This window comes from Ovis aries, chromosome 5, assembly GCF_016772045.2.
Source record: "Ovis aries strain OAR_USU_Benz2616 breed Rambouillet chromosome 5, ARS-UI_Ramb_v3.0, whole genome shotgun sequence".
Taxonomy (NCBI): Eukaryota; Metazoa; Chordata; class Mammalia; order Artiodactyla; family Bovidae; genus Ovis; species Ovis aries.
In genome coordinates this window covers 18053675-18065707 of record NC_056058.1, presented here as the reverse complement: position 1 = coordinate 18065707, position 12033 = coordinate 18053675, and the positions used below count along the sequence as shown (strand labels likewise).

Genomic DNA, 12033 nt, shown 5'->3' with positions numbered 1-12033 from the left:
CAGCACAGATGACACATTCACCAACCTGAGAAACCATAGGAAGAGAGACAGTGTGACCACATGAAAACAAAATATCCGCCTGGCATCAATAATCACTGTAAGAGAAGATGGAGAGAAGCTTCTTGCACTTATTTGTACCATGGATTAAAAAAATAAATAAACCTTCCATAGTATATAAAAGGCTCCTACAGATCAATAAGTAAAAGACTGATATGTAATTTGAAAATGGGAAATATATGATGCAATTGATATGCAGTTCCCAGAAAGTAGGTAAGGGTCCTGAGATGTGTAGGATGGAATGCAGGAGTGGAGTGAGTGGTGAAAAAGGGTCTCTGAGTATGGAATCAAGACAGCATGCAGAGAGGCCCGAGAACTCTCTTTACGGACAGAGGTATCAAGAACTCTCTTATCTTTGACCTCGGTGGATAGGCCCCTTTATCCCAGGTTTTCTTGCTCCTTTTGCTGGGAAACATTTTTTTTTTTCTTCTATTTTATGGCCACGCCACTTGGCATATGGGGTCTTTGTTTCCAGACCAAGGATCGAACCTGCACTTCTTGCAGTGAAAGTGCAGCATCTTAGCCACTGGACCACCAGAGAAGCCCCAGGATACATTTTCAACACAATGAAGATGAAACATCAAGATGAAACAACACATGAAAACCTTTCCCTCTGACTCATGTTTTCTCTGACTCAGTTTTGATGTGTATTAGTATGAGACATATATATATATATACAAGTTGCAACTACATCAAAACATCCCCTTGTGTGTAAGCTCAGCAAAGATGGAAGAAATGGACGAGGTGCAGCGCTCTCACCCTTGCTGGAGGGAGCTCAGAACAGTTCACCTGAGGTTAATCACATGCATCTTAACGAAGCTCCAACATCTTGGGGGTCCTGCAGACCTGGGGACTGTCTCACCTTGAGTCAGCCAACTCCCAGATCACAAACAACATGCCCATGAGCACATGTGTGCTGTGCAAACCAAGCCACCATGGTTTACACCCTCCCCCTCCTCATCCTGCTCACACACAAGCCCGGGGGCCCCACCCTAACCACTCCCGGCCAGGCCAGGCCCAGTCAGGGCCCACCCCACATCCCAGAGCCACCACCACCAAACCAGTCAACCCTAAGCTGGCTCAGGGTGCTGACCCAGATCATCCCTCCTATCCTGAGGACACCCCGATAAAGGCCCCTGCTCTTTCCACGTCCATCCCAGTCCCTAACCGGTGGCAGAAGGACCCAAGAGACAGCCCACTCAGATTCCTGCCCTGGCAGGTGCCCCCTGGGCCACCAGCCTCAGGGCTGGGCCCTGTCCTGGACAGTTCCTGTGGGCTGGCTCATCTAACCCTCATGGGACCCCGAGAGGAAGGCAAGCCTGAATCCTGCTTCCCCCATGAGCCTCCCGGGGCTGCTGGGACCCCAAATCCTCTGCACCTGCTCCCTGGTCACCTTCCCTCCAGTGGTCAGAGGTTGGAAAGGCCATGTCCTACCAGAGGTGCTAAGACGTGTCTCCCAACAGGGACTTCAGCTGCCCGGTCATCACTCCACACAGGTAGGCCCTGGCCCTGCCTCACCCCACCTCCCCACCCCAAAGCCACCAGCCCACCACCCCCCCCCGGGCTCCAGACTGGGTCCTCTGCCCTCCGGCATTTCTCTACATCTCATACTAACACTGCACCCGACCGTCCCCCACACCTGCTCCCACCCCGTCCGCCACCTTAGATGAGGCAGCTTGTCTTTCTGGGGCACAGGTCACAACATGGGAGTCAGCCCCTACTCCCCTCTGTCTCTTGCTCCTCCATGCTCAACCCTTCAATCAGTCCTGTCAACCTGGCTTCTAAAATCTACTCTGAATCACTCCTGCCTCCACCTGAGCCTCAGCCCCACCCACCAGGACCTGCACAGTCCCCTCTGCCCCAGTGCCCCACTCCTTCCTCCCTCCCCACAGTCTGTCCCCCACTGTGGCTTAGTCTGTGAGCAGCTAAGTCAGGCCAGCCCCTCCTCTGCCCACAGCCCTCCAGGGCTCCCAACTCCCTGGGGTAAAAGCCCATGTCCTCCCCCAGGCCCATGAGGCCCTGCACAACCTGCCCAGTCCCCTCCCTGACCTCCCCTCCCGACTCTGCTCCAGATACACAAGCCTCCTCTATGTTCCTCCAACATGGTCTGCCCCAGGGCCTTTGCACGTGCTGGAAGCCCCTCCCCACACTCCATAGTACACACCCCTGTCCTTTCTCTCCCCTTCTCTGCTCTTCTCTTCCTCTTGGCAGCATGATACCTGTTTTCCTCCTTTACTTACTGTCTGCACGCACCCCACTGGCAACCCCCTGCCCCGGCACACAGGGACCACGCTGTCTCATTCGGGCTGGCTCCAGCGCCTGGCCCAGCCAGTCTTCAGCACCCACATGTAACAAACACCCGCCCTGCATCCCACGGCCTCAAACTTTCATCCCCGGCCCCCAGGATCAAGGCCCACATATGGACACGATGAGTGTGTGATTGAGTGAGGCGCGACTGTGACTAATGCTGGGGTCCCTTTCCTGGGTCAGAACCAGACGCCAGGTCCCCAGATGCCCTCCTGCTGGCTCTGGCATCTGGCTCCTCAGGTTGGACCCTAACCTCTCCAGGCGGCCTGGTGGTGCCTAATTAGTGCAGAGGCCCCTCAGCTAATCCCCAGGTCAGTAATCCCTAATGTGGGCAGTCCTACCTCAAGCCCGGCAGCCAACCGGCAACAGCCTGGAAACTCCCAGCAGGGCTCCAGCCTGGACTGTTATGAGTGGTGACATTCGGCTAGGGCTGGGCCGGGGCGGCAGGCTGGGGGAACAGGGGGGCCTGGAGTCCAGACGCTCTTGATCCTCAGCCCCCAGGCTAGCAAATGCTGTCACTTAATGAGTGCTGCCAAGGGAGGTGGGTCCCACCTCTTCCTGTCCTACCAAATCTTTGGGACCCCACTGTCCTCACCTTGCAAGGTGGAAAGAGGTACACAGTCCTCGGCCCAGGCAAGAGTGAGTCAGGCCGAGCCTCAGGCCGTCCCACCCAAGGTCCCGTGGGCCTCCACCTGCGTCGGAAATCCCAGGAAGCCCACCAGACCTTCCCTTCCCCCATCAGCACAAGCCTGCCTGAGCCTGGACCCCCAGACCTGCTCCTTCTTGGGCCCTTTCCTATCTGCCCTCATCAATTCCAGGATGCAGACTCCCTCATCTTCCTCCACCCCCATAAGACCCCCATCCAGGCCCCTGGCCCCACAGCCCCTCTTCCTACCAAGCAGCCCAAGTGTGATCACTCTGGAGTGTGACTTACCGCCCTGCTTACACCTGCCAGCACCATCAGCTGGACTCAGACCAGAACCTGAGTGAGGCCAGGCCTGCACCACGCTCATTCCTGCCTCAGGGCCTTTGCACAGCTGATCTTCTGCCTACATGCTTGACATGGCTGCTATTTCTCCTTCGGGTCACCTGCTCCCCTGACAGCTCTAAGGCAGCAGGTCTTGGTCACCCCTTGGGGCCATAATGCCCCTTTCACTACCCTCACAGCTCCCTTGGAGCTGGCATGGTCTGACTCAGGGGTTGGCAGGCATCTTCCATAGAGCACCAGTCAGCAAGTGTCCCTGACTTCACAGGCCATGAGCCCATCTCAACACTCAGCTCTGTCGCTGTAGCTGGATACCCTGTGGACGACAGGCAAGTGACAGGGCATGGCAGGCACCAACGAGACACGACAGACAAGAACCGGCAGGTGGGATGGACTCGGGCCTCAGTCTACAACCCCTGGGTTCACCTGCTTGCCGTCGCATCCTAACCCCCACCAACCTGAGGGCGAGGGAGCCCTGGTACCTGACCCCCACCCCCAGCCAGCCTCCAAGAATGTCCAACAGGCCACAACAAGGCACAGAGAGACCCCATGAGCCGAGCTGGACATCGGCCCTGCCCATCCAGGTTCTGAGGGAAGTGGTCCCTTAAGCAGGTCCCCATCCATCCTTCCAGGGCTCTACATGCCAATCCGCCTGGCCCAGCCCTCCAAGAAAGGCACAGTCATCTGCCCATTTCACAGATGGAGAAACCAAGGCAGACGGTCCCCAGCTGGCAAAGATGGTCTAGCTTCCAGGGCTGCTTTGCAGAGGGAACTGAGTGTGCCGGACCAAGTGCCAGATGTCACATCACTAGAAAGGGGCCAGGGTGGGATTAGAACTGGGACCCTTCTGCCTCCAAAGGCTGTAGCTGAGTCAGTGAGGGGACGAGGGCGGCCACAGCCCCAGGTTACCATCTACCCACAGCTGCAGAGGAAGCCTCAGGAGGAGGTCCCACCTGCCCAGCCATGATGGCCCCCACTGCTCTTCAAGCCACCCAGGCCTTTGCCTGGGCCGTGCTGGCTTCCTGCCCCTTTCAGGCCCCTCAACCATAAGAGGAAGCCTGAGGGGAGATGTCATAGCAAAAACTTGGAAGAGCTCTGGAAGCAAAGTCAGGGATATGGAGGACAAGCATCCCGGGCAGAGGACACAGCAGGTGCAAAGGTCCTGGGACAGGACTGGGTCTGCTGTGCTGGAGGAGCAGGGTGGAGGCCCGGGGGTCTTTTACAGAGTGAGAGAAGGGGAGAGAGGAAAGAGGGGAGGGCAGGACATGCATGGCCTTGGGGGAGGACCTGGGCTTTTACCCCAGTGAGGTGGGACCCTGGAGGGCCATCGCAGAGGAGGGGCAGAGCCTTCTGGACTGAGTGGCAGGGAACACAGGAAGAGACAGATCAGGCCAGCAATGAGGATGGGGCTAAACCAGGTGGAGGCAGAGGGGTGGGGGGAAGTGGGTGGATTTTCAGTCCATTTGGAGGCAAAGCCAACAAAATCTGCCACCAAGTTAGACGTGGGAAGGGGTTGGGGGTCTGTGAGACAAAGCTGACTGTTCTGAAATAACATGGAAGCAAGAAGGGCAGGAGGGAAATAGCTCAGAAGCAACAGACCACAGCACAGCCAAAGCCCACAGGCGGCTCATGGGCCCCCACAGGGCCCAGCCCTCCCTGAGATCCTTGCTGGACCCAGACACCCCACACGGCGCCCAAGAGCCAGCAGAGAACCCCAGCAGGCCTTCCCTGGACCAGGCCTTGGGAACCCAGGTGTTTAAAGTAACCAGATTCTAAACACCACCACCATTTAACTCCCATCAGATTGGCCCCAGGGACCGAGGCCAATGACATCCGAAGTGGAGCTAGCAAGGCTGTGGGCACACAGACAGCCAGGCTCTCTCAGCCCTGCCGGGACTCTCCACAAAGCCCCCAAGCGTCAACCTGCTTGCCCCTGACCCAGCCACTCAGAGGCAGGGACTCCAGCTTCTAGAGATGAAAGCACCACAGCGCCAGGCCATGTTCAAGGGTGTTTACTGCAGTATGGCTGTGACAACAAAGCCAGCTCCAGACACCACCCAACCGTCCCCCACCAGGAGGCCCTCTGAGTCAGTAAGGCCTAACCGGCGTGGGCTGCTGCTAAAGTTCCCCAAGCACTCTCCACTTGCTGATACACTAATTCAAGTACTGCTGGTGGTGTGGCCCCGTTTTACAGATGGGGACACTGAGGCTCAGAGAGATCAAGGCATTTGACCTTGGAGGTCACAGAGCACCTGAGTGGAACACAGGCAAGCTACAGTTTCCACCCTCTCAATCACAGCACTGTATTCTCTTTCTCTGAAAAGAACTGATACCAACGTGGGGGCGGGGGGGGGGGGGATCATATTGTGGATAAAAAAGCCAGCAAGGCACAGAATGATAAGGGAAGTACAGCAGGCCTCACTCTTGGTGGCTGCCTCTCCAGGGAACACGGGTGATGTCTGGGGAGAAGGTCTATGGTCATCACGACTGGGGGGCTCCTGGCATCGAGTGAGTGGGGGCAGGGATGCTGCTCCACCCCCTACAGTGTCCAGGATGGTGTCCCTACAACAAAGAGTTTTCCAGCCCTAACTGTCACTGGTGCCAAGGTGTGAGGGTACCCTCCAAACCCCTGGTGAATGAGCAGCCCCGGCTGTGTGTTTACGCTTCTGTGTGAGCAGCAGGAAAGGTGTGGACAGTTGTTCCCCAAACTTAACAGAAACTGGTTCAGCAGAGGACAGGTAGCTATTGACCCTACAGTGAGTGAAATAAGCCATCAGCTGTGTGGGAGTCGGGTTTCTGCGGGTTTGGGGACAGGCAGGGGTTGGGGGGGGGGTCTCACTGGTCAAGTCCCGGGGCTCAGACCCAACCACAGCCGGGGCCTGAACTTTATCTGACCCCATCACCTAGCCCCTGATAAGACACGTTTGCTGTGTGGCTTTCCTGTAGTCACTGTGTCCTAGGCTGTTTTGTCTCTGCCCATATAGGGCAGAGGACTGCTGGTGGAGGTCAGGGGGCTGAGAAGGGACTTCAGCTGGGCCCCTCCACTGTCTGGTGCTGGCATCGCTGCCAGCAAAGAAGCAGGGCGTGGGGGCCGGATGGTGGAGCTGAACGGGGTCATCCACCATGCAGCTCCAGATGGTAACAGGAAGGGGAGCAGTGGGAGTGCTCCGGAGCCCGGGGAGGGCTGGGGCGGGGTGGAGACTGCTCCCAGCTCCGGCTATTCCTCCAAACATTTCTCCCAACTCCCGGGCAGCGCAGTATCTCCCTCCTGCCACGGAAGGTTCGGGAGGCCTGGGGGAGAAGGAGGATGGGTGCCCCAGGTAGGCGTCCACAGGGACTCGCCAGAGAGGGCTGCCTTGGGGGGAGAGAGGGGGAAACGGAGAATTCTGCAGATCGGAAACTTCGTACTTGGAAGCCTGAAATTTGGACGAAGGAGGAACCGGCCCCTCCAGGCAGGGGCAGGGCTCCAGCTCGGCCTGGAGCCCGCAGGGCTGGGTGAGGCCGCCTCCCTCCCCAAACCTGCTCTAGGGAAGGGTGAGGGATACAGACCCAGGAGAGGACCTGAGGAAAGCAGTACACCCTGCAGAGCCACGGCAGCCCCCCTCTCAACATCCAGGGAAAAGGCCGGGGGCTCTCCTGTTCCCCACCTGCTAGCAGGGCCCTGGCACTGAAGGTGTCTGGAGATGTCAACCCCTAGCCCCCTCCTGTTAGAGCAAGTAAACTGAGGCCCAGGAAGGGAAAAGAACGGCCAGTGAACTAAAAACCTGGTCTGGTGAATTCCACAAAGAATGATAAGGTAGTCAGGAGGCTGACCCGGCTGGCCTTCGAGACCCCCCATTTCCACCACAGCAGCCCCTGCCCTTCACGACCAGTAAGATGGGCCCAGAGGGTGACCGCCTGCAGGGCAAGAGGTGAGGCCCGGGAGCTGACGCTAGCAAGGTGGGCGGCCGGGAGCAGAGGGTCTGCATCACCCTTTGGAGGCAGGGCTCCTCACTGGAACGGGGGTACTCCACAATCCCACGCGTAGAGCAGCCCCCTCACAAGACCGGGTGGGATGTCGTCCCTCAGCGCCCTCAGCAGGAGGCAGGCGGTGCACCCACTCACCCATGGCGCGTCCTAAACGGGGGTCGCCTCCCCCCGCCCAGAGGTGAGTACCCATCTTCCCCGCGCGCCTCCAACCGGAGCTACTCCACCCACAGCCTCCCAGAATGGGGCCCTGCACCCACCCCCGCCCCCAGACTCACAGCTCTCCCCAAGGACCCCAGGAATGGGCGGCGCCACGCCTGAGCCACCGAGGCGGGGTGTACCGTCCTCCCTCGGGCCCCAGACGACGCGTCCCCTGGCCCCGGAGTGGGGCGTTCCATCCCCCCCGCGAGCGCCCCCGAGTGGAACGTTCCGACCTTCCTGCAGCAGGTCCCGACGCCCCTCCAGCGCTTGGACGGGTCCACTGGGCCCCGGCAGGGGGGTCAGGCGGGTCCATTCGGGGAGCGGGGAGGGGAGGAAGGTCCGGAACCGTTACCTGCTGTCGCACCGCTCTCCGCCGCCCAGGCCGCCTCCGAGGTCACGGCCCCGGCTTCGGCGCTCTCCGCCTCGTCCGGCACCTCCAGCTCCATGGCCGCGCGCGGACCCGCCGGCGGGCTGGCGGGCGGCCCGGCGGCCGGAGGCTGCGACCCGAGCTGCGGCCGCCGCCGCTGAACAACAACCGCCGCCGGCTGGAGAGCGGAGGGAGGGGGCCGGGCCAGGGAGCGAGGGGCGGGCCCGGGGCGGGGCCAGGCGCTGCGCCATCGCGCACTGCGCGCGTCGCCAGTAGGGACTCGGGGGCGGGGCCTGCGTGCGTCAGAGTCCCCGGGAGCGCCGCGAGCGCCCTCACGCGCCCAGGGAATGGAAGAGCAGCGCCATTTCTGCCAATACTGCTGTAGTGCTGTCTCTCAGTCGCGTGCGATTCTATGACAGCATGGACTGTAGCCCGCTAGGCTCCTCCGTCAGTGAGATTATCCCAGGCAAGAACACTGGAGAAGGTTGCCATTTCCTTCTCCAGAATGATGTAGTGCTTAAGAGCATTATTTATAACGAATATAAAAAACAATTACAGTTTTAAATCATCATACTAGTGATATTTATATTAAATATGCTTACGTTTGATGTCAGTAATGGCTATGTAATAATACGTGATAATAAGTAACTTTAATTTTTATCATTATGCATAACCTACAAATTATGTGTGATTTTGTCTTGATATATTAACATTATTAAACAGTGATATGGTATCATGATAAGTAATATTAATAAGTAAAATAAGATATTTACGATATATAACAGGTGTATTTGTAATGTGGTAAAAATTAGTTATACATGATAATAACATTCTTAAGTGTCAAGCTCAGTGCTAAAGCCTTTATATGCAATATCCCCAAAAGTCAGAGACCTGGTTTTTATTTTTTTATTAAATAAATTTATTTATTTATTTGGCTGTATTGGGTCTTAGCTGAGATGTGCGGGATCTAGTTCCCTGACCAGGGATCAAACCTGGGCCCCTGAATTGGGACTATGGTGTCTTAGCCCCTGGACCACCAGAGAAGTCCCTGTTTCATTTTTAAAAAACTATTATATCCCCATTCAGTTTCGTTCAGTTGCTCAGTCGTGTTCAACTCTTTGCAACCCCATGGACTGCAGCACTCCAGGCTTCCCTGTCCATCACCACCTCCTGGAGTTTACTCAAACTCATGTCCATTGAGTCAGTGATGCCATCCAACCATCTCATCCTCTATTGTCCCCTTCTCTTCCCTCCTTCAATCTTTCCCAGCATCAGAGTCTTCTCCAGTGAGTCAGTTCTTTGCATCAGGTGGCCCAATTGGAGCTTCAGCTTCAGCATCAGTCCTTCCAATGAATATTCAGAGTTGATTTCCTTTATGATTGATTGGTTGGATCTCCTTGCAGTCCAAGGGACTCGCAAGAGTCTTCTTCAACACGACAGTTCAAAAGCATCAATTCTTCAGTGCTCAGCTTTCTTTATAGCCCAACTCTCATGTCCATACATGACTACTGGAAAAACCATAGCTTTGACTAGATGGACTTCTGTTGGCAAAGTAATGTCTCTGCTTTTCAATATGCTGTCTAGGTTGGTCATAGCTTTCCTTCCAAGGAGTAAGTGTCTTTTAATTTCATGGCTGCAATCACCATCTGCAGTGATTTTGGAGCCCCCCCAAAATAGTCTCTCACTGTTTGCGTTGTTTCCTCATCTATTTGCCATGAAGCCATGGAAGCAGATGCCGTGACCTTCGTTTTCTGAAGGTTGAGTTTTATCCCCATTACCTAACACAAAACATTATACCTAGAAGACGATAAATGCTTGATAATATTGATCAACCAGATGGAAACTATTACCATCCCCATTTCACACATGAGGAAACGAGCCCAGAGAGCTGAAGCCACATGTTTGAAATCACACAAAATACCTCGTCGTGAGGCAGCCTCTTTTCTTATTGTGTTGAGGATGATAATATTACTAAAGTGCAGTGGTGAGCTCACCAGTGCTATGGTCAGACAGTTATTCATTCTGAAGTCATGGTTTGGGGAATAATAAATGTTGGTAGTAGTAGTTTTATTCATTATTAATGATTTCTGCTCGGAGGCAGGTGGGGGAGACTGAGCACCCAGTTGGGTGTAGGTCGGAGCTGGAATGTTTTCACCCAGGCCTGTCCAACTCCAGACACATGACCCCTCTCTTCACTGTCAGGTTGCTGGCGAGGTCAGCGGGAGGATGAGACTGGGCTTTGGGATGCTGGGCGATGGGATGAAGGGGAAAGTGCGAGACAGAGCAGCCGTCAGTCAGACCCAGGGCTCAGAAAGATGCTTCTAAAATATTCTCTATCAAATGTGAAAGCGAAGTCGCTCAGTCTTGTCCGGCTCTTTGTGACCCCATGGACTGTAGCCTACCAGGCTTCTCAGTCCATGAGATTTTCCAGGCAAGAGTACTGGAGTGGGTTGCCATTTCCTTCTCCAGGGGATCTTCCCGACCCAGGGATCGGCCCCAGTCTCCCACATTGCAGGCACACGCTTTACCCTCTGAGCCTAGAAGCCCTCTCTATCAAAACAAGGAGACAAACGAAGAGAAGGGAAGACGTCGGGAACAGGACCCAGGGTCAGGTGGAGGGATCCCCCCAGCTTAGCTGTTAGAAATGAGCCAACTCAGAGGGGAGGGGACCAACAGATGATGGATGCGCCTATGTGGTCTACCCATACGACGGAATATGATTCCGCTTTAAAAAGGAAATTCTGACACACACTGCAACGTGGATGAACCTTGAGGACGCGATGCTCAGTGAGAGAAGCCAGACACAGGACAAATAGTGTCTGATTCCACTCACCTCAGGTCCCTGGAGGGGTCAGATCCATAGAGACTGGAAGTAGATGGTGGGGGAGGGGTGAGGAGTCAGTGTTTCATCGACACAGAGCTTCCGTTTGGGAAGCTGAGAAAGTTCTGGAGACGATGGTGGGGACGGTTGCGCAACAGTGTGAAGGTGTTGAACGCAGCCAAGCTATGCGAGTGAATACTTTGTGAATATATGCTTTGTGTATTTTGCCACGATTTTTCTAAAAGGCTCCAAGAGGAGTTCTTCGGTTCTGATTCATTTTGAATCTGCCTTGAGAAAAGATTTATATCCATGGTTCTCAAAGCAAGGTGCCCGGACCTGCCCCCATCGGCATCCACCAGGAGCTTGTTAGAAATGCAGGTTCTCGGCCCACCGCCCCCCTCCGCCCTGCCCAGGGCTCTTGGATCAAAACCTCGGGGTGTGGGGACTCATAATCTTTCGCTGAGTCTCTCAAGGCGTTTCGGATGCCTGATAGAGTTTGAGAACCACTGACTCAGACAACTGGAAGTGCAGAGGAGGGGCCAGGATCGGAATGGGGCAGCGGCTTTTGCTCCTCAGGCTTCATTCTCCCATATGCCTGCTCAAAATTCCCATTTTGCAGGATGGGAAACCAAAGCTGCCGCGACTGGGATTGGTAGCCTGGTTTCGGGCGCCCCCTGGTGGCCATAGAGGCTATTACCTTCAGTACTGGGTCCTGCAGGTTGTTCAGTCGCTCAATGCTCAATGGCGTCGGACTCTTTGCAGCCCCATGGACTGCATGCAGGCCCGGAGTTTGCTCAAACTCATGTCTGTTGAGTCGGTGATGCCATCCAGCCATCTCATTCTGTCGTCCCCTTCTCCTCCTGCCTTCAATCTTTCTAATGAGTCTTTCCATCAAGGTCTTTTCCAATGAGTCTTTCCATCAAGGTCTTTTCCGATGAGTCAGCTCTTCACATCAGGTGCCCAAAGTATTGGAGCTTCAGCATCAATCCAGCAGGTAAAAGGGACTTAATGAGTCTTTCACTCCCTCCCCAAACTTCACCATATTCCTTCCATTCATTCATTCATTCACTTCACAAATATTTATTGAACACCTGCTATGTACCAAGCACTGTTCTATGCCACAAGGACACACGAATTCAGTTCAGTTCAGTTCAGTCGCTCAGTCATGTCCGACTCTTTGCGACCCCATGAATTGCAGCATGCCAGGCCTCCCTGTCCATCACCAACTCCCAGCGTTCACTCAGATTCACGTCCATCAAGTCAGTGATGCCATCCAGCCATCTCATCCTCTGTCGTCCCCTTCTCCTCCTGCCCCCAATCCCTCCCAGC

General features: G+C 55.5%; 1 protein-coding gene across 10 annotated transcripts in view; it reads right to left on the bottom strand.

Annotated features, from left to right (window-relative positions):
- Positions 1 to 8063, bottom strand: part of PIP5K1C (phosphatidylinositol-4-phosphate 5-kinase type 1 gamma) — a 48040-nt gene extending 39977 nt beyond the window's left edge. For 9 of the 10 annotated variants that reach the window (XM_042250170.2, XM_004008609.6, XM_042250172.2 and 6 more), the window contains exon 1: positions 7869 to 8063. In XM_042250170.2, the coding sequence (XP_042106104.1) occupies positions 7869 to 7962 (94 nt within the window). In that variant the 5' untranslated portion in view covers positions 7963 to 8063. Of the gene's footprint in view, positions 1 to 7593; positions 7785 to 7868 lie in introns of those variants that run through there. The other variant, XM_060416314.1, reaches the window with a different exon arrangement.
- Between the last annotated feature and the right edge of the window lie 3970 nt (positions 8064 to 12033).